Source organism: Pelodiscus sinensis, chromosome 16, assembly GCF_049634645.1.
Source record: "Pelodiscus sinensis isolate JC-2024 chromosome 16, ASM4963464v1, whole genome shotgun sequence".
In the NCBI taxonomy this organism is placed as follows: domain Eukaryota; kingdom Metazoa; phylum Chordata; order Testudines; family Trionychidae; genus Pelodiscus; species Pelodiscus sinensis.
Window position 1 is genome coordinate 31,545,627 of NC_134726.1, and position 22,301 is coordinate 31,567,927.

At 46.3% G+C, this 22,301-nt stretch overlaps 1 protein-coding gene across 5 annotated transcripts in view; it reads right to left on the reverse strand.

Annotated features, from left to right (window-relative positions):
* The window catches only part of RNF216 (ring finger protein 216), a 146,544-nt gene that overhangs the window by 16,649 nt on the left and 107,594 nt on the right, over nt 1–22,301 (reverse strand). For all 5 annotated transcript variants that reach the window (XM_075899673.1, XM_075899671.1, XM_075899674.1 and 2 more), the window contains 2 exons: nt 17,633–17,730; nt 14,123–14,345 (listed from right to left, as the gene is read on the reverse strand). In XM_075899673.1, coding sequence (XP_075755788.1) covers nt 14,123–14,345; nt 17,633–17,730 — 321 coding nt within the window. The remainder of the gene's footprint in view (nt 1–14,122; nt 14,346–17,632; nt 17,731–22,301) is intronic.

A 22,301-nucleotide genomic window follows, 5' to 3' on the forward strand; every position in this document is an offset into this window, starting at 1 on the left:
TTAACTATCCCCTTAGCCTATTCTGCCTGCTCCATACCACTCTGAAAAGGGCTTTTCCATTACAGAGCAGCACGAAAAAACTATCAGATCATATTATCAAAAGGACCAATGAGAGGATTCCTTATTCGTGCCTAACAAAAGATCATTTGGGATGTTTGGCTGTGGAACCTCAATTTGTATTTGTGGCTGTGATGCTCTTAACCATTCTTTGGCAAAAAATAAACTCAATGTAACATTGCAGACATTGGAGGCTACCAAAATGAAACAATGACCCCGTCGTTTTTTGAGAAAAGCAGGAAATAAGCATTTTGGCTCATACCTCTTTTCTCAATAGTTTGAGACCTAAGGCTGGGCGTGGGAACTATTGCAGGACACAGACTATCTGCATTAGTCAGAAAGCACTTGGGGGTCATTTGTGTAAGTTATGTTCTCTTCAACTACTAGCAGGCTGCAACTGGATATATGAGGAATTTAAACAGTACATGTCTCACAAGATGCATGGCTCTAGTTAATTTGATCCATCTTATTTCCATTACTGTAAAACCCATACATTTCTTCTTGCAAATTTTTAATGCGGAAAATATTTTGTAATTTGGAGAGGGCTCTGGGGTCCTCCTATGAAATATGTTATGAGTGTGTATGTATAAAAGTGACTAAATTTTGCAAGCCTCCTGATTCAGAGCTAATCACCCAGTATCTGTTCAGCAGCAATGGTGGCTAAGCTTGTTCAGGGTGAGGGGATTGAGGGGGAAGAGAAGGGGAGATAACCTAATTGTCTCCAGGAAACCTTATCCTGATCTGAAGAAAGCCATCAAACCTGATTTCTTCTCCCTCTCTGATTATTCTTCTGAATCACCGGTTAAATTTAAGTCTTCCCTAAACACTTTTTCAAAGGGATTACTTTCATGGATTGTTAATGATAGTCTATATATTGCCACGGAAGTGCTGAAGCACAGCTATTTTATGGAATAAGCTTACCATAAATCATACACAAGCTTCCAATTACCCTCTGAGTCTGAGCTCCTGGTATCAGATTGCATAGCATAGTTAGGAACTGGCAAACAGAGCTCAGAGGCATATCTTAAGTGTTCAGTTTTTATCTTAATCTCTGGCTTAGAATTCTCAAACTAGGGTTAAAATACTACTGAAATAAAACAGTATTTCTTGGAACAGCTGCACCTGAAATATGCAAGGAACTCACCCTGCACTGCCCCCCCAAGAAAAAAAAGATAGCTTTGTGCCTTTTTTTAGCCTGAGCCACACACCCACTCCTAAAACCATGCAATTGATAGGCCCTCGCCAAGAGACACTCTTCTGCATACAAGCTCTCCAAGGAGAGTTTGGGGATAAACCCATGGAATGCTCCCCCAGGAACAGCTTGCACCCGCCATGTACGTGGATGCAGTTTTACTACCTTTAATCAAGGAAAAAATCATCTTCAGGAGATTCCCATTTCCTGGGCAAAGAGTGTGCTTTGCCCGGCACTTCATAAAATCCCCAACCCCTACTGACGTCTATAGTTTCTGCTTTACTTCTTGGATTCTGCAGACACTCCTCTCACGGTAGCTCAATTCCCTACATGACATCAGAAGCAGATACACAGAGGGCAAGTTCTTTCCAGGAGGAGAGCCATCAAGTGGGCCTGTGGTGAGGAGTTGCCTTGGGCCCAGAGCACTGCCAGGACGCTGCCTCAGGCCCCGCCCCATTAAGTATGGCCCTGAGGATATTCATCCAATACCCGGAAATCAACTCAAATTCAGAGCAACATCAATTAAAAATTACTCTTGTGCACAATCCCCAGGTGCTGCACCAGATTTCTACAGTACCCATTTCCTCTGGAGCCAGAGAGAAGAGATAGGCCTTGAAGTACACCCTGGAGGCTCACAGACAGGCTGTTACAGGGGGTTGAGGGGAGAGAAAGAAGAAGTGCATATCAGAGTCGTGAGGCCGGAATAAAGAATGCTTTGCCAGTCACATTGTCACTTATCTTCTGTTCACATGCCTCAGTTGACCACAACTGTGGCAGCACCGCATAGGGAGAGATGGAATCTCTTTGGCAGGTAGGCCCCAGCCCACTTAGGACTTCATAGATCAAAACCAACCCCTAAAAATTAATCCAGAAATCCAAGGCAGTGAAGTTCAGGTCACAGAGCACAGGTTTAAGATGCTCCCAGAAAGAGACAGTGGTTAACAAGTAAGTTCTGAAGCAGCCGAACAGCAATAAAGCAGCCAACTTTTCCATTGTGAAATCCAATTTTCAGGAATATTTATAATTAATTCCACATTTTGTGCACAGCAAAGCCGCAGCCTAGAGCCATTCTGCGTCCATCTTCTAAAAGAGTGATGTCTACTAATGTAAGTGTAAAAAATGCCAATAAAACACTCTCCCGCTTAAAATCAAAACCCTGCATTAAAGCATTAGAGATTTGGCAAGTGCTTAATGTATTTTAATTACTATCAGTATTTAAGAAAAACGCATAGCAGCTGAAATACTGAGGCCCAGAAACTGATGCAATGTGTGAGCAATAAAAGAGACTTTAGGACATTCTTGTGGAGGAAAGTTAACGCCAAAAGTGATGGCTGTTATAGTTACAGGTCAGAATTAAAAGCTGAGAAAATTCTTACTAAGAACCATCACTTATATGAGGAACGCTTTCACATTTTACTGCTCTACTTTTAAAGCAGAAGCTATTCCACAAATCCCCTGATAACTGAAAGAATAAAAATGATAGTAACAGTCATTTGCAGGCAAAGCCAATCCGCCTACCCCAACTTCTACCTCCCAAAAACCCAAGAACAGTTTATACTAGAGCTTCACCTGCAGCTGTTCTTTGCTCTGAAAAGACATCCTGTGATGTTCCCGCATGATTAATGCCTGTGGTATTGATTACATTCTGCAATGGAGATACTTCCTTTGGGCATTTATTGACCAAAGATGCATTGTTGTTACTGGGACACCAGGAGTTCCATAGATTGCTCTCCTTTTCCCATTTGTAGCTTATACACAGATTTTACACAGACTTATCAGTCCTTTTTAGTTCTCAACAGGAGTGATATAAATATTAGTAAAGTACACAGCACCACACAGGATTGGAAATGTAACCATTTTGCTTGTATAGGTTGCACCTCCCTTAACCAGGATGCTCCCATCTGGTAACATCCATGGTCTGGCATGATCATGGATGTTCCTGGATGAGAGTGCCCCAGAGCAGGAGGGCCAGCAGCTGGGAGCCCAGAGAGTCCGGTACCGGCAGGAACACAGCACCCAGGACATAGTGGTGATGGGACAGCTCAGGCAGTGTCAGAGTGCTATCAGGGTTGCTTGCTGTGTGGCAGCATGGCTGGGACCATGGCAGCCCAGGTGGCAGCAGCTGAGCCGCAGCAGCCTGGGTGGCGGCAGCGTGATTGGGACTGCCTGCCTCCCGGCTGCGACACCAGGGCTAGAGCTGCCAGGGCCATGGCAGCCCAGCAGAATCAGCAGAGCTGGGGCCATGTCTGTGGCTGCAGGAGGACAGGAAGGGAAACCTGGCAGGAGCTGCAGCAGCCCGGCAGAAGTAGCAGGGCCGGGGCTGGACAGCAGGCAGCCTGGCCCGTCAAAGGAACCGGCAGTGGGGAGGGGCAGCAGGCTGAAGGGCTGTTGTCAAGGGACCTCCCCTTGTCTGGCAAATTCCCTCATCTGAGACCGGTCAGGTCACGAGGGTGCCAGACCAGGGAGATCCAACGTGCAAATGAACTGCAGCGCTTCATGGAAACAGCAAACAGACAGACACTGGAGAACAGGGGTGGGTAATAATTTTCACAGAGGGGCCACTTCATGTATTTTGGTCCTTGGTCACAGGTTGGCTCCAGGCCTCCTGGAAGGGGCAGGACCTCAGGCAGAGGGGGTGGGACTACAGAGAGAGAAAGTGAACAAGACACTCTTTGTGAAACACACACTTTGACACAGTGTGTGGCACAGAGATGGTAGAGCACATATGGGAGTGTGTGGCGGGCACAGACTGGGTGCGTGCTGGCTGCTGATGTTCCTAGAGACACCACATGCTGTCTCTAAGACAGGGAAAGCCACCTGCTCTGCTGCCTCCCCCCTGTAGAAATGAGGCATGGGGAGAAGTGAGCATGTGAATGAGACCGAGCACGCATGAGCACTGAAATCTTAGAATCAGGACCACAGCCTCTTAAGACGGGCACTGCTCTGAGTCACTCCACTGTGTCTCCCCCTGTCCCTGACCCTTCTGCAGAGGCAGGGGGGCACCTTGACTTCAGCACTCCCCTCACCCCATCTCCCTGCATAGCTAGCAGGAGAATCTTGGGAGCAGCTTGGCTGCGGATAGAGCAAGATGAGGGGAGAGGCAGCTGAACATGCGCTCCTGGTTGTACGTATGCACCTGTATGTGGGTTGGGAGGCGGTGTCTGGCCAGGGGAGAGGTGCAAGAGGGAGGCTTGGGGTAGGGTGTCTGGTCAGGAGGGAGAGTGTAGGAGCAAGGGAGGTTGGAGAGTATGGCCAGAAGGGAGGGTGCAGGAGCAAGCTGGGGGGTGTGTGGTCTTGGTGGGGGGAGGGAGGGATGCCAATGGCAGCAGTGGGGAAAAGCCTGAAGCCAGTGTGTCACTGCACTGACATTCCCCCAGCGGGGTGGGGGGAGTTTAGCCCCCCCCCAATTCCCCATGCAGGCAGGAGCACCAGCTTCCTGCTAGGAGGGCACACGGATGGAGAGGGGAGGTGAAGAAAGCCCCGAAAAACCAGCTCAGGGAGAGCGGCAGAGCAAGCAGTCCCGTGCGCTCGTCAGTAAAAAATGACACCAGGTCTCCCAGCGATCCCGCCGCCCCAGAGCGAGGCTGCAGGAGGATCAGGAACACTGCTGCACAGCACATGTTAGTGTCAATGGTGATTTGCAAACTCAGCCGCTCTGCTCTGAGCTGGCAGGCCCCACTGATGGGGGAGGGTGGGTGCCCAGCTGGGGGGGGGGTGAGGGGAGGGGGCAATATACCGCGCTGGAACTCAGGTCAGGCTCCCACATGTGCCTATGCGGAGCCAGTCCACGTGACAGGTGCTGCTCCGATATCTAGCCTGCGGCAGCCCAGCTGCAGGAGGTGCTGGGCTAAAACTTTATTCACACATTGCTGGGACAAAAATCTCCGAAGAAGGCACCACGAGAGCCCGCTGGGAACCAAGTCCTATGCGCAGGCAGCCTACAAACCCCAGCAGCTCCCACTGCAGCGGTGGCCTGATGTCCACTAGTTCCACATGCGGGTGGTTGAGGGGTGCCCAGCCTGCAATGCTCCCTTCCGGGGTGGGGGGGAGGAAATGAGGGGTGAGCACGGCCTCTCGCTGCCTGCAGTGCTGCTCAGAGCCGCAACTCGCCCTGGCCTCACACTGCCCGATCCTGCTCCAGCCTGCAAGAGCCCAGTTTTCCTTTCCCCCTACTTTAATTGGCCAGGTAAACCCAGGAGCTAGTGCCAGTGCCACAGATCCTCCAGAGGAGCGAGACGAGGGTGAAACAGACAATCCTAGCCATGGCTCGCCAGTGCCAGCACCGCTCCAGCTGCCTCTATCCCAGTGGGGAAGGAGGAGGAGCTCAGCTCAAGTCGTGGACTACCAGTAGTCCATGGACCCACCACACTTTGAGAACCAGTGAGTTAAAACAATGGCCACACAGACTTTGCAAAGGAATTTCTAAATCTAAACGCTCTTTAGTCAGACTAAGCACATGAACTACACAGATCTATGGAAGAATAAACCACATGCATGCAACACTCTCCTTCCAGGAGAGTGTTTTGGTCAGTCCTTCCAAGGTTGTGGGACCTTCCTGTCTCCTGCTCAGTTCTGCCTTCTCCAGTAAGTGACTGCACTTCCCTATTATAAAAGTTCTAGTCTCTCCTTTATCAGGTGCCCTCACCCCCAAAGACCTTCAAATCCACTGCCTACTCTGTTGTTTTGTTACTGACCATTGTCCCTTGGCTGCAGCCAGCTGATTGTTTTAAGGTGCTTCTATTTGAATGCAAGACCATCCAGGTTAATGACTCCTGATTGCTCTCCACAGTTCTCGTGGGGAGGGGGAGGGGCAGAGAGATCTGCACACCTACTGGATAACCCAGTCCAACATGCAAGGCAAGGCAGGGTGCACTGTGGAATCAAAATGATGTTCATAAAACAAAATGGAACTTGCAGAATGATGGAGGCATATCCAGACACACACTAATCTGTCACATAGGGCTTCTGTGAGGAGTAGGCAGTTTTCAGCACATTTTGCAGACACAAAGGAAATAATTTTCCATACTACAGATTTACCACATGGAACTTACTGCAACAATAATCAAGAACAACCATTTGGGAAAATGAAAACAGCACTAGACTTTTTCAGGGCTGGCAAGCATATCCAGAGTTCTAACTGCAAAGACTGAAAGAATGAGCATTCCAGGAAGGATATAAACTCTCCTGCTTCTGGGCATAAACCAACCTCTAACTAGGAATAAAATCTCAGGTAATCAATTAACTGGTTCAATGTTATGTTTAACTGGTTCACCAATTAAATGGGGGCAGGTGGTGGGGCTGCTCCAGCCCAGCTGGGCTGTAACAGACCCTTCTGCTCACCAGCCACAACTGGGCTGGAGCGGCCCCTGGTTGGGACTGAAGCCGCCCTGGCGGGGGCTACCCCAATTGACCATTCACATCCCTACCTCTAACTGAAAGAAATTAAGAAATTCCCTATGGGCAAGTTATTTCATTTCATAAGAGCTTAGTGCAACATTTCTTGCATCTTTACAGCATCTGGGACTGGCCATTGTTTAAGACAGGATACTAAGGTATAAGAACCCAATAATCTGATCTGACAGTTTTTGAGAGCCTATCATTGCAAGTGTTAATTAGGTGAACCCAAAAGATGAACCCGATGTATCTAGACACCAAGAAAGCTCTTTACAATCAAGGACAAGGTAGCTTTTCTTTCCCCAAGAAAGTAACAAAAGGGTTAAGATTGTGCACCTTTGGGACCTGACCACTTCCAGATGAGAGATTTTTCCGGACCAGGGGAGGTCATTTCTGGCTCCCCTGCTACTGGCCCCCCTAGCTCTGGCCTTGCCCTCTGGCCTCCCAGCTGGCTCCCCACCTCCTGCAGACCCCATTGCCCTACCAATCCCCACAGGCAGCCACGCATGAGGACTCTTGCCCCCACCTCTCCCCCAGGCAGCTGCGTGCCAGGGCTCTCGACATGTCCCTCCCCCCAGCTGCGCACCACCGCTTTGGCCCTCCCCAGCAGCCACGCATCGGGGCTCTTTGGCTCCCTTAGGCAGCCACGTGCCGCTGCTCTGGGCTCCACCCGGCTGCTGCCGTGGAAGCAGCCGCCAGCACCACAGGGCCATTGCCACCGCTGCTGCGGCTGCCAGATCTCCCAGCCCTGCTGCTGTGCACTGAGCTCTCTACTGCTGGCCCTCTACTAGGACCCTCTGGTCCAGTAACATCCGGGCTGGACCACTGATGTTGCCGAACCAGAGTCTCCCTGTTTAGGGAGTTTCAACCTGTAGTAGAATTTACCAGACTAGTAGTCAAGAGACCAAGGAAGAGGTTAGAAAGGACTAATCTTTGGGTGCCAGAAAACCATGTGATGATGGTAGAGGAGGGGCGACTTTGCTAAACTTGGGCCTTCTATTCTCCCAGATGAGATAATATCAAATATAAGGAGGTGCCAAACAAAAGCGACTGGACCCTGAAAGGATTTATTTTACATCCAATAACCGCAGACATCACATCACAAAACTGCCCAAGACCTATCAAAATATCCTGCATTTGAAATGGCAACACAAAACTGAGATCTGGCCCCGAATCCAATATGTGGGCATGCAAACTGCATCTCACCAAGTTCTATCCGTCAAATGAAAGACATGTGACACAGAGGTAGAACAAAAGAGCGCGCTGGACTGACCTGTTTTCTACTTTCAGGAGGGGCTCCAAAAGCAAGGAGGATCTGGTTACATTTTTTAAAAAAAGCTCTTGCTTTCAGCAGCGTCCCCTTTTGAGTTCAGAGGAGCACAGAAAGCATTGCGCCAAGCACAGAGGAAGAGGATGGCTCGGACTTAGAGCCTGTGGCAGACTCGTGGAGGGTTGAAATAAAGAGATGGCTCAGTTGCTAAGGCAAGCACCCTTTCATTGCAACAAATGGAAAGCTAATTCTGACAAGGCTTTTAGGAAGGAAAACAACACACCCAGCTACTGCCTCAGCAGCAGTAGGCATGTACACAGTGAGGCCAAAAACATGAGGGAAGAGAAACTGCAGTGTCAAAGGATAAAGGATTCACAAGTCACATATAGAGGCTAAATCCCAACAGCAGTTCCAAAATAGAATCTATTTTACCCTATCAATGAAGCTTTTCAAAATATTTTATCGACAAGGCTTTTTTTATACCGCCTTTAATTACCGAACATCACAGGAAAACGCCTGCCAGCCTCATGTGAAAGGAGAAATGACAGACCCACTAATTATTTCAAGGGCTGAGGTTTTTTGCTTTAGAAAAATGACTCTGAATGGGTTTATCTACCAGGGCCTCCCTTTCTGGGGTTTTTTAATGCTCTCTTTTCCATGTATGTGTGGCCACAGCTGCTGTTAATAAACTTGAAATGATTTCATGAAAGAGACTTCCAAAGGATTAACATTTTGTTTCAAATCATTCCCAGATCAGCAGCGGGGAGCCTGTGGAACACAGGGTGCTATTTCTTGTGTAAACACAACGAGGAGTCCTATGACACTTTAAAGACTAAAACAGATTTGTTTGGGCATAAACTTTCGTGGGTAAAAACCACTTTGTCCGACCCAAACTGAGTATTACCCACGAAAGTTTATGCCCAAACAAATCTGTTGTTCTTTAAGATGCTATTGGACATTGAGTTTTTGCAGATACAGACTAACACGGCTACCTCTGAGATGTATCTTGTGTTCTCCTTTATGCAACAGGAAATGGGAATTAAGGCAGCTGTGTCATAAATGGGAGAGGGTAGATGAGGTACTGCAGGAAAAGGGGGGGGCTGCTAGAGAACACATTGGCATAAGAACATAATGGCCATACTGGGTCAGACCCATCTTGCCCAGTATGCAGTTTTCTGACAGCGACCAGTGCCAGGTGCTGCGGAAGGAGAGAACACAATGAGACACTTTATCAAGTGACCTACCCCCTGTCATCCAGTCATAGCTTCTAGCAGTCAGGTGTTCTGTCAGCACAGGCTGATTTAAGCGATGGGATTACATGCCAGTTAGCAGTTCTGCAATTTCATATTTGAGTTTTTTCAGACTTCTTGGATGAATACCATCGGTGTTGGTGGCTGACTTCTGTTTGCCTTATCAATTTGTTCCAAAACCAGTTCTGCTGATAACTCAACCTGGGATAGTTCCTCAAATTTGCCACATGAAGATGTGGAGCTATTAAAACAGCCATTCAGTTTTGAGAGGTCTAAGTGGATGATCTACAACAGTGGTCTCCAACCTTTTTAAACATAAGATCACTTTTTAAATTTAAGTCAGTCCAGAATCTACCTCAAACCCAAACACCCCTGCTCCCACCCCTTCTCCCTGGCCCTGCCCCTTCGCTGACGCCCTGCTCTCCTTACTCTGTGAGAATGGGGTACAGGAGAGGGGGACATCAGCACCTCTCTGCCTCTGTTCCCCCCCCCACCTTGCACAACAAGCAGGGGGCTCCCAGGTAGCAGCTCTGAGGGCTCTGGAGTAGCAGAGCAGCGTGGGGATAGGAAGCTGAAGAGCCGGCACTTGATAGCCTCCCAGCCAAACCAGTCAGGATCACCTGTCAGAGGCTCCAAGATCTACCAGTATATCCTGGTTGGTAACCACTGATCTACAATAATCACAGTATTAAAGGTATTTGAATTTTTGGTCCCACAATAAGCCAAACTAGTTTTTAGAGAGGACCATTGTCTCACCCTCCCCAGAGCAGAGTTTAAAGTCGTTTGCGTGCCTTAATTTGCACATTTCTTATCTTAACAGGTCTCGAGTTCTTCTGTGTCTAAGCTTCACTCTGAATTTCCTTGGTTTATAATGTCAGAATTTGAGATAATGCAGTTATCTGTGGAATCATTTTTGCCTTAAGTTATTCAAATATACTCTCAACTTTAATTCCCAGTTTAATGTAGTTTGTCTGGGAATTTCTTAAGCATTTTGTAAAGTCATAAATCTTGACCCAAAAACTCAAAGCGGAAACTAACATTCAAAACTTCCAGTAACTTGAACACAGGCAACATAAACAAACATTTTAAATTTTTTAAACTCTTAAGGGCAGATTCATTGGTTCACCAAAGCAGTCAAACTGATACGAGTCATTTGGGTTTACAGCTGCACTGCATCAGAGCTGCACAGACCAGCTGAGCGCACGGGTAAAAACTGGCCCTTAATTTGCAACTTATTTATGGGCTTAGAGAGTGGCCTTAGTGATAACATGTGACTGGGGGGGGGGGGGGGGGGGGGAGAGGGAACGGTGACTTCTAGAATCCTTGATTCCCAATCTCTTTGTGCTCAGTGCCAGCAGCAGGGCCTATATATGCAATGAAATTGAGGCTGCACTGCCAACGAAAGACTTTTCAGAACTGATGCTCAAGCTAGCATGTGGCCACATAACATCAGAAGTGACAGCTTGGCCAAGCAGCCTACCAATGAGATCTCTTGGCATCGAAGTCCAGTCGTGCTCATATCCCTAATGCACGAGAATCAACAGAATTGTTGAATGCAAATTATACAGAAAGGGTGATAATTGGTTAAATTATCCCATATGTCACAATGGCCCCACTTAGTAGTAGCCTGGACTTGTTTGTAGCCTATGTAACCATAACCATTAGACACTAATAACTTAGCTTAGTTACAACTTAATCTGTTAAAGTATTGCCTATGGACCCATTTAAATTATTTTTATTATAAAGAGAGATTTAAGAGCCTGCATTATTCCGGTAAGATCATTTGGGACAAAGAATGACAATGCTAAATGTTTTAAAGGACTCTGTTTTAATTACATTTTAGCTGTAATTAACAGATCTGAATAGTCTCAGAAGACTTATTCTAGACAAAGTGAGGTTCAATTCTTTAAGGGCAAAATTGAAATTGGTTTTAACTATGGAATCTCAACCAACACCTCCAGGGTTCTTCACCAAGGCTATCACTCATCCCAGAACGTAACAGCAAGTTAAAAGGCATATTTATGAAATACCAATGTGCAGGGTGAGGTCTTGCACCACAGTTACCATTTCTTGCCCTGTTAATAAGACAAGCAGAATGTGGATATGTCTACACTTGCGCCTTCTTTCAAGAGAGGGATGCAAATGCAGCTGAACGAAATTGCAAATGAAGTGTGGATTTGAATTTCCTGTGCTTCATTTGCATAATTGCATACCACCGCTATTTCGAAATAACAAATGCTGTGTAGACATGGTTATTTTGGGAGAAAACCCTTCTTCTGAAATAACCGGTAAACCTCGTTGTATGAGGAATAAGGCTTATTTTGGAAGAAGGGTTTTCTCCTAAAATAACCGTGTCTACACGGCCTTTGTTATTTTGAAATAGTGTATTTCAAAATCGTGGCGGTCCGCGATTATACAAATAAGCACAGGAAATTCAAATCCCACGCTTCATTTGCAATTTTGCTCAGCTGCATTTGCATCCCTCTCTCGAAAGAGGGTGCAAGTGTAGACATACCCTGTGATAACTCTGTCCCCACCAAGGACGTTCTCAATTCCCTTCTGTCCCCTCGTAGTGTGGGGAACGGATATGCTGAACTAGTCAAGGGTATGTACATTTCTAGATAAAAACAAGAGCAGTGAAGATGCAGAAACTAGTGTGCTTCTGCAACCTTGCCTCTAATAAAAGCACCCTTGAATGCACGTGTCTGCCCATGTCATGATTGCAGCACTCTGCTAGCTGGCCAGGCGCTGCTCGCATGTACAGGGCTGCAGATTCAGAAAGCAGCTGAGTGGCTCAAAGCTTTTCTTCACTGTATCCTGAGCACTAAGTTTGCCTACAGGGGCACATGAGCCACCATGGACATGCCAACTCCAAACTAAGCAACAAGGACTTTCTGTTGATTAAGGACGAGAGGGTTAGGAAGGAAAGAAAAAAGTAAGAAGGATTACATCGAAAAGGGCTTAATGGTACAGACACAAATGGCATTGGTGCCCAGACATGGAGCAAAGGGGTCTTGCTTAGTATTGGCTGATTCCCCAATTCACTGGCATGTTTGTCTCCACCAAAACAGAGCACAGGAGCCCCCAGTCCTGATGTTCTTCTGCCTCTCTTGATTTCCCCTTACAAGATGCACAACTCAGCTTGCATTTTGCATTTCTTACCCTTGGGTAACTTTCTTTGTGTTGGCAACAAGGAGTCCTGTAGCACCTTATAGACTAACAGATGTCTTGGAGCATAAGCTTTCGTGCGCAAAGACCCACTCTCCAATACATCTGTTAGTCTATAAGGTGCTACAGGACTGCTTGTCACTTTTGCAGATCCAGACTAACATGGCTATTCCTCTGATACTTTATGTTGTTTTCCCCTTTCCCCATGCTAGAACAGAGCTGGGGCAAGACTGAAAGAGCGATCCTAAACCCTTTCACTTATTGTCCTTGAAACTCTTAAAAAAAGATTTAATACACCAAAGAGCCATTTACCATTTCAGCTTAAAAGCCTACACAGACCCACGTTTCATGGCACCCCTGTGCACACGGAGCAGAGAACTCACCCAGCTTCAACTCCTCAGCTAGCCAATGCTTCGTCATCCAAAAAAGCTGGCAGTGCTGCCTCCCAGCTGAGAGTGGGAAAATTTTGCTTTGCTGTGTTGGTTAATTAAGCAGACGAAGAGGGCTGGATGACAGCCTATTCTTTGTTTGAGTCTAAGTACAGTATGAGCTTTCTGAATGGCCCTGTGTTCTCTCCGGCTCTGAAGAGATGCCATTGCTGAACACAATCAGCAGCCTTGTGGGAATGAGGAGGCTCTACTGTTCCTGACTTGCAGAATCATGCCCTGATGGGAAATGGAAGAGTGGAATTAGACTGACTGGACACTGCATGAACAGGCATCAGAAGCACTGTGGCAGTGGCAAGGGGGAAAGGTGTACTTAGCTCACAGTCTAGCTTTGTTCTGGGCAAAAAACTACCAGTGCTGGGAGGAGTCAGAAGAGAATTTTTGGAGGGAGGAATGGGAATTTAAATCGATGACTGAACCCAGCTGGGCTCAGAATTCTGTGGAAACAGTGGTGCTCTTGAGAGCCTGCAGGTAGAAGGAAGTGAGTGGGGATGTCCACTTAAAGGATGACCGCAATGCAGGGCAGTTCACAGAGTAAGGAAGCCAAAGAGGGGCATGCTTCCCCTGCCTAAAGGTGAACCCGGGCAGCTCTGATAACCCACTGTAGTCCTAGTACTGCTACTCCTTCAAGGGTGAAGAGTCTGAATCATAGAAGCTCAGGCAGATACTGGGGAAAACTGGCTTGCAACTTCGCTGTTTTAAGGCTTCTTCCTGCAGCATGACAATCCCCCCACACACACCCAAATCCCATTTTCTGGCTTTGTACAACTCGCATCTTCAGGACTGAGAGTTGCCTGTTTGTTATACCCATGACAGTGTTCCCTAGACAGAGCTACACTTCAGTCCTTTTCAGCATAAGCAATGCCAAAAGCAGCAACAGTGGACATAACTAATATACTGTACCAGTGATTTTGTATCTTTGACTATCAGGCACTTTACAAAGGTGCATTCATTCATCCAAACACAGTGTCATGATAAAAGTCCAAAAATGAGCTGGTCACAGAAGTGGGAATAAATCTCTGGAGTCCCACTTCCATCCTTTGCTCTGACCACTAGATACATGCTCCTCCTTGCTGCTTGCCTATCTCGTTATAAAGAGGCCATGATCCTTGTTCTTAGCACTTCTGACTGGAGAACCATCTTTATTGGAGTCTTTCAGTTTTCCCTTGGGTAAAAGAGTATTTGGGTCCTTTACCAGAGCAATCTGGCTGGCCCCGAGGCAAGGAAATGGTTGTGTTGCACCTATGCTGATGTGTAAACAGAGCTTATATGGTAGAGAGTTCCTAACACAAGGTATTAATAGTGAACAGTGATTGCAATATTCCATACTTAGTGAATCACTTACCGTGGGGTCGGTCCAGAGAGAGCATTTTGCACATTCCTGGCAGGGGGCCCCTGGTGATCGAGGGTGTTGGCAGAAGTGGTCATATCCATTAATGGAGGCTCGGCAGAGGTAGCACATTTGGGCACCACAACGACAGGACATGCGGTTGCAACCCTCAGATTTAATTAGGCCAGTACCACACTTATGGCATTTTCGAATCCGGGCTGCAGTCATTTTCTCTTCTCTGTAACGTAAGAAGGGTAAAAGGGAAAGAAGCTGGAAATGGTATGTTTGTTTTGCCTGTTCTCAGCGTGAATAATGAGAACCCAGCAATCTCAATAGCCCTTTCCCTAACTTTTCCCTCACTTCTTAGACAGCCCTCTGTTTCTCCCTACTTCTCCTCCAAAGCCTTGTGTTGTTCCAATGCAGTCTGGGCTGAATTCCATTTGGAGTCAACCCACGAGGAGTAGAAAACAAATTAAGTGAAAGGAAGTTTACTGGTTACATTCTACAGGCTTAAATCTGGTTTCCAAGTGAGCCAAAACGCAGCAGGGCTAAGCTCAGTTTTTGACTTTGTTTTCAAATTCATTCCAAGGGCCAAAGGGTATGTGGATTCTTGACTTGGCTGCACAGAAAAAGAGTCAAGGAGATGAAGGTATAGGAAAAGCAAACTGTGTAATGTCATTCTGTAACTACAGCTCCTCTCTGGCTGTTGCTTCGGTTACCAAGTTGCCATGGAACACGTTTCAATTTTTAATCTGGAAGGCCTGAGAATTTTGGACATTATTTTTCTTTCCTGTCTGGTGAATAAAACAAAGGAACATCTTTCCATAGAGAACGGGCATTTTGTCCCTGTTACTAAGTCTCCCCGCTATTCCCACAGAGATTCTCTAGACCGGGACGGCCAATAAGTGGCCCAGATGCAATTCACTAAAAGTTAGCTGTGCATGATGCTTTACTCACTTGCATGTCCACAGGTACAGTTGCTCACAACTACTATAGGTTGCAGTTTGCTGTTCCCGGAAATGGGAACTATAGGAAGCAACCATGGAGAATTGTGTCTGGCACGCAGGCTGCTCATTGCCCATTCCCTGCTCTGTGTGTTACTGTTCAAAGGAATGCACATATACTGTAGCTCAGATCGCCAGCTGGAATCCAGTTTGTTGTCTGGAAGCGCTTGGTTCTATCTATGATACCACACAACCCTGCCCTCTGTGAGATGGTTTGGTGAAGATGGGTAATTCTAAGATTTATAATTCTAGAGGTCTAATCCACTCAAAGGGTTCCAGTAACTACATTACCTTGGAGTGGGAACTGGAAGGAAAAGTTTTGGCAATTAGTGCCGGTCACCACGAGAGCTGAAAAATCTGATTATGAGATCTGTCTTACTAAGCTTTAGACCCAGCTAAATTCTTCAATTCACCATCTAGGAGAAAGAGAGGCTAGCGAAGTTCGAACCAGCAGGCTGGATGTGGAAGAAACTGTCACAGTAGCCCAGTGGAGGTGCTGCACTTGTATTGAGAGACGGGGACGCCTTTGCTTTGGCTGGCAAGGTTGTGTATGGAATAAGCACCATTTCCATTGGTGGTGTGTATCAATCCTGTTACTCGAGTGGTCTTGTGATATGGACATATGTTCAGTAGACAATGTGGCTGGTCACAGCAGCCTGCAGAGGGAGGCTACAGTTTATTGAGGTGCACTAACAGTGTAGTGTGAAGGCAGTCTTCATGACAAGAGCCCATAATATACCTTGCTTTCACCAGCATGATACACTTCTCACAATTCACAGCAACTTCAGACCTAGCACAAGTTTTTACTGTAGTGGCTTATGTAGTAGTATCCACACCCTCTCAGCCTTCCATCCCAAGGCTTGGATCTGCAGTTCATGGAACTAAATCTGTTCTGACTGCTGCTCCTCCCTCGTCCGTCTAACAGGATGCTGTTATGCATTTTTGGAAAACTTTGAACAAGGCAGGAAGCTAGGCCTGAACTCCAGCTGGGCTTCCTTTTCCCTATATTCAACAGGAAGCTTTATTGTCTTCATACAGTGAAACCTCATCTGGACTACTAACGAAGGCAAAATTCTGTTAAAGTTTTTAAAGCTACATCTTTCTCTTCTTATTTGGGACATGAGTGTCACAATACTCCCACTTCCTCTTTTCTACAGGGTGAGTAGTGGCAGAAAGACACTGAATGATGTCCCTGAAAGTTAATGTTTTGCTGAAAAATTATGTCCCAAGGGGTGAATGAAGCAGCGTCACTTGGACTCACAATGCCAAAACCTCCAGAGTTCAACTGTAGTATTGAAATGTGATTTCTGCCTGCCCCAAGCACACTAAAAACCAGATCAAAGATGACAAGATTACTAGAGTCTGGGATACACCTGAGAGAAGAGACACCAAATTAACAAAAGCAGGCCACTCTAATTCTAATTCAGCAGTTTTGTATCACAACCCCCACTTATTTTTCACAATTAGAAACAGAGAACGTAGGACAGCAAGGGACCTCAAGGGGTCTTTAGTCCAGTACCTTGCACTCAAGGGAGGGCTAAGAATTATTTAGGCCACTCCGAAGAGGGGTTTATCTAATTTGCTCTTTAAAATCTCCATGACACAGATTCCAGAATATTTTGGCTGTTGCTACAGTATGGACAAAGATTAGACTCCAAAAGAGATTTTCTGAAACTCCTTACATACATTTTAGCATTTCAGATGAAAGTCTGCAGTAGAGAGGTTAAAATGCATTTATTTAGGTAACACATTTACATGCAGCAGGGCAGGAGCTGGTATGCAGGGGAGCCAGCTTTTACTAGCTCCCTGTGAGCACCAACACTGCTGCCTCTGATATGGAGTCAGCTGGTGGGCAGGAGGCCTGTGTGTAACCCTTTACACTTGCACACTTCTAGTCTGTAGAAGTCTTCAGAGAATAACTAACTTTAACAGCATGCACAATCTATTTGTGTGTAAATGTGTATGCACATCTCCATTTGCGTAGTAGAAGAGGCCAGAGGTGAGTGCTTTGCCCAGGTGTCACAAACTCCATTGCACCATCAGTTTACATTACCCAGAACCAAACATTAACAAGTGACCTGGTGACAAACTAAGGCTTGTTTTGTGTGTCAGTGCACCCTTCCTTTGCATACTACACAACATAACCAGCCAGATGCAGTACTAATGTCTCATTTCTTTTGAACGACAGGTACTACCTGTCACATTAAATGAATCAACAGTAATGTTCTGGAATAGAAACTCCCACCACCTCGATTTACCTCATGGACTACGCTGCTGAAAATCATTCCTGGAGCTTCTACCACAGAAGCCTGGTACTTATTCATTTTTCATAACCCCAGAATCCTCTCAGTGTACTGACACACAAAGTCAAGGGCCTTATTAATACACAAACAAGAATGTTCTATGTAGTCACACACACAACACTTATTACTGAATTTAGTAACACAGATGGTTTACTGTGCAACTCAGATTAGAAGTTAGAATAAGCACCCAGTTTTGACAGATTCAGGAAGTTACTTACATAGATGTTCTATATTTTATGTCATCCTTCTCAGCCAGCTGTTCACAGGTAAGGTTCATGTGCTCCTTCCATAGCCCCTGGCACTTCCTGCAGGTTTCCTAAGAATAACAACAGATGTTAATGAGAAAAGACAATCATAGCTACATCAAATATCAAAGCTACAGCTGTGGGGGCCTTCCCCAAATTGCACAGATTTGCACTGAAAGAAAGATCAGGCCTAAACCACACAAGTAGAACAGTGGTCATCCACTAGTAGATTTGGATCTACTGGTAAATGCTAGAGTCTCTGACAGGTGATCCTGTCTGGTTTGGCTTGGAGACTATCCAATGACAGTACATCGGCTTCCTCTTCCTCCACTTCGGTGGTGCGCCTGCCCTCTGCCTTAAAGCTGCTCCCCGCCACCAGCTTTCTACTTGCTGTGCAGGGTGGGGGAGGCAGAAGAGGGGGCTGCTGACATCAGGGTGCCCCCCTCCTCTGCCACTGTGATGAAGAGGAGTGCTGGCCAGCACCCGGTGTCTAAGGGGTTAAACTCAGGTAGCTAGCAAGGGTGTTGTCAAGGCTGTTCCCCACTCTGAGTGCAGAAGGTGGGGGCCCACAAGAGACCTTAAAAATACCTTGCCTCTACAGATTCTGCTTACAAAAACTCCCCAGAGTCACAGGTTTACTGACTTTGGGGTGTAGCTGCCATTATATCAAGTGATTTGCCCTAAAAAAAGGGGGGAAACACTTGAATCCCCCCGGGGTACCCCAAGCTCTTTACCACAAGAGAGCTTGAAAGAGAAGAGAAGAGAAAAACAAACTGCAGCCTCTGGTAACAGACCTCTTAGTCTGAGGCATGCACGCACGCACGCACACCCACCCACACTTTCCAGGACACAAGAACCAAATCACCACCTTAAAAAGTGATTTTTATTACAAAACAAAAGATATACTTATAGTTGCTCTGTAAAACCTAGCAAAGTAAAACACATTAAAACACAGATAATCTCTGGGAACAACTCTTAGATAGTGAATGGGGGAGGGAAGGCAGAGATTCAAACAGAGCAGTTCAAACCAAACCATACACTTTTCCCTTTATTTTAATCTCAACCCCTTCTGGGTTCATTCCACTTGCATGACCGAATTCCTTGGGGGCATGGTAATCCTGCCCGGGTTTAAATCATTGTGTGTGTCAACTCCTGGTTTAACTCTCTCCACACAAAGAAAGCAGGCAAGGTATCTTACACAATTCAGATTTCAGCATTGTATCCCCATTGGATTTTGGCTCCCTGCCAACAGCCTTGCTAGCTACCTGAGTTTAACACCTTAGTCAGCGGTTGCTGGCCAGGTGCTCCTCCTATCCATCACAGCCACAGTACTCCATCTCCACAGCGTGAGCATGGAGTGCCTCACCTCAACTGGGTAGGGCAAGGGTATCTGGGTTCAGGGCTGGATTAAGGGGGAGCTAGCCAGGCAGCTGCCCGAGGTGCCAACCTGATTGAAGTGGTAAGGGGCGCCGCGCGCCCGGGAGCAGGGCACCCCTTACCATGTCAATCAGGCGCCATGTGTCTAGGGATGGGGCCGCATACCTGCTGCCCAGGATGCAAGTTTGGCTCGGTCTGGCACTGTCTGGGTTTGAGATAGATCCTGGATTGAAAAATTCAAAAAGCGATCTTGTGCTTAAAAAAGGTTGGAGACCACTGAAGTAGAAAGAGATTCACCAGAAGCAGTCGAGTTTGGCAAACCATCAGCATTCAGCTAGAGACCTGACCAACGGGGACGGCACAAGAGGAATTTGGGAGCTTCCTGCTGGTACGTAATCGCTTAACAATGGGCTCTAGGTATGAAGCCATCGCCAATAACTATGTAAGACATGGTCAGGAACTCTTAGTTGAACTGCTAGTTTTGGGGACAGCAGCTGGATAAGCCTAGAAGAAGTTTACAGGGACTAAAATTTATATATAGTACTAACTGCAGCTGTCTTAGGCCAGGTCCACACTACAGGGGAAAGTTGGTTTAAGGCAGGCATGTCCAAAGTCCGGCCCGCGGGCCAATTGCGGCCCGTGTTCCGGTTTAATACGGCCCCCCAGGTAATTTGGCAATATCTATCCTTTATGGCCCCCCAACGAATCCATATGTATTGAGATGAATACACTGTAAAATCTCAGTTAATGTCAGTTGGTCTAAATCAGTTATAAATATATTTGGACACAACATGTATACTTGGTGTTATGTTCCTGTTCATATTTTTTGAACTTAGAAGTTGACAGACAACCTTTATTACCAATAATATGTAATGTACTTTACAATATTCCTGACATATATTGCAGCTTCCTGGATTTTTTTTTCATCTGGCCTTCAGATATGAAAGGCAGAGTGATTTAACACCTGTTTAGATTTGTCATCCATGTGACGAAATGAAAAGCATGCCGTTTGCAATAAACTTTGCATAAAATAGTTAATTTGCATTTAATTTTAATGGTTCAAAGAATGTCAGGCAAAATGGTCGGCCCTCACGCATATTCACTTCATCAAATCTGGCCCTCTTTGAAAAAAGTTTGGACACTCCTGGTTTAAGGTAAGCAATTCCAACCATGTAAAAAACAGATCAGTTCCACATAGTTTAAACTGAGCTTCAACACCATCCTCGCTCACAGCATGAGGTCAATGGGAGAAATGCTCCTGTGGACTTCCCTTACCCCTTGAGAGCAGTAAGAGCCCCAGCGTCCAAAGGGGCACCCTCAGCATTTGATTAGCATGTAGAGAGACAGAGAGAGAGAAAAAGAGAGACGCACAGACAGAATGCGAGTGTGACAGAGAGAGAGAGAGAATGAGTGTGTATAAAAAAATAAAAGGAAACTATACCAGAGATCAACAAACTGGAGTGAAACAGGCACTTCAAATTGTGCTATTTTTTTTAAATTAAACTGAACTGAGAAGTAACTCACAGGACATAATAGGACAGTAGTGTTAAATTTAAAACTACTATCCAATGGTGGGGATGTGTTTTTTTAAGTGTGAGAATATTATTGTATTTTTAAAGGTTCTCTTTTAAATTTGATGTTTGTTCCTCATCAAGTTCTCTGACGATCTATGGACTGGCTGTGAATTTTTTAAGTGACTAGAGACTTTGTTATTGGTTTTTGTCAGAAATGTCCCATAATGTTATTCTTATCACTACATTTTGTGTACTATATCTATCTATCAATATATAAAAACAAACATATAACATGTGGCTCTTGGCTCTCTATCCACAGCTATTTTGGCTCTTCGTCTCCAACTGGTTGGCCACCCCTGGTCTAGATGGTGCTTGGTCCCACCATGAGGGCAGGGGACTGGACTCGATGACCTCTCAAGGTTCCTTCCAGTTCTAGGATTCTGTGATTGTTTCCATCAGTATGAACCTGGCCTAATGGGTAACCTAATAGCCAAGAACAGAGGCTGTCACATTATTGGATTGTGAGGGGAGCAGCCAGGTTACTGCTGCAGCCGTGGGTGGGTGTTTGCCCCAAAAGTGGTACAAAGGGGGCCATGTGAGGGGTCAAACAAAAGCTTACTTTCTTCTGATTCTGTATCTGCTCTTCATATATCTGTATTATGTCTGTGTGTGGAGTTAGGACTCTGTAATCTGTATGGAGACTGGAAGTCTCTCTGAATGGGCTTGAGCATTGGGCAGAGCCCGGCCTATGGACATGCTAATTAGCGAGGCTATGTGGGACAATAGCACTCAATAGGCCAAAGACACACCTCAAGAATGAGGACTGACACCTAAGAGCTGCCAGCAGGGCACACAGGGATAGGCCACTGGCCAGGTGACCTGCTGCAGCCAAGGAGAGACCAGGAAGGAAGTATAAATATGCCATGTGGTTGACTCCATCTTGGTCTTCAGATCTGCTTCTGACCCCAGATGCAGCCTTGCAGGGAATCACGAGCCGGGAAGAACTGTAGACCCATCCTGCTATAGGATGAGCAACAAGGACTTTTAAGCCAGCAGCTAGAACATCTCTGCTAGAGACCGCATTAAGAACTGGGAGATTTGATGCATGTAATGTATGGTTATTTAGCAACCTTATTCTCACGCTTTTCTTTCTGGTAGCAATAAACCTTTAGATGTTAGATGCTAAAGGATTGGCTCAGCGTGATTTGTGAGTAAGATCCGGAGGGTAAATTGATTTGGGATCTGTGGCTGGTTTCTTGGGACTGGACAGAACTTGTTCAGAGTAGGTGAAATTGGGTTCTAAAACCCCTCACCTGTATTTGAGGCCCAGGGCCATCTGGGGCACGAATGTTGCTGGGGTGTCAGAGGTGTTTTTGCTCATGAGGCTTCAGGCAGGCAGCTGAAGCGCTCTGTGGGACTGGTGTGTGGCCTATTTGGGAAGGCTTCCAGTCTGGGAGCTGTAAGGAGCCCCGAATTTGAGTAATTCACCCTGAGCAGATGCCCTCAGCTGTGCCCAGACCTGGCCTGGCCTGTCTCACAGGCCTATTCTATAAACTGATTTGACTAGCCCAGCTGTTTAGCATTTTGCACATACTAAGGCCGTGATTGTCACAGAACTTATGGACTCTGACTTTCAAAAACCTCAGAGGGGTGGAGGGGCTCCAAGCCCATCCCTGCAACCACCCATGGATATTTATAGTAAAATTCAGGGACAAGTCACAGGCCTCCATAATTTTTTTTTATTGTCTATG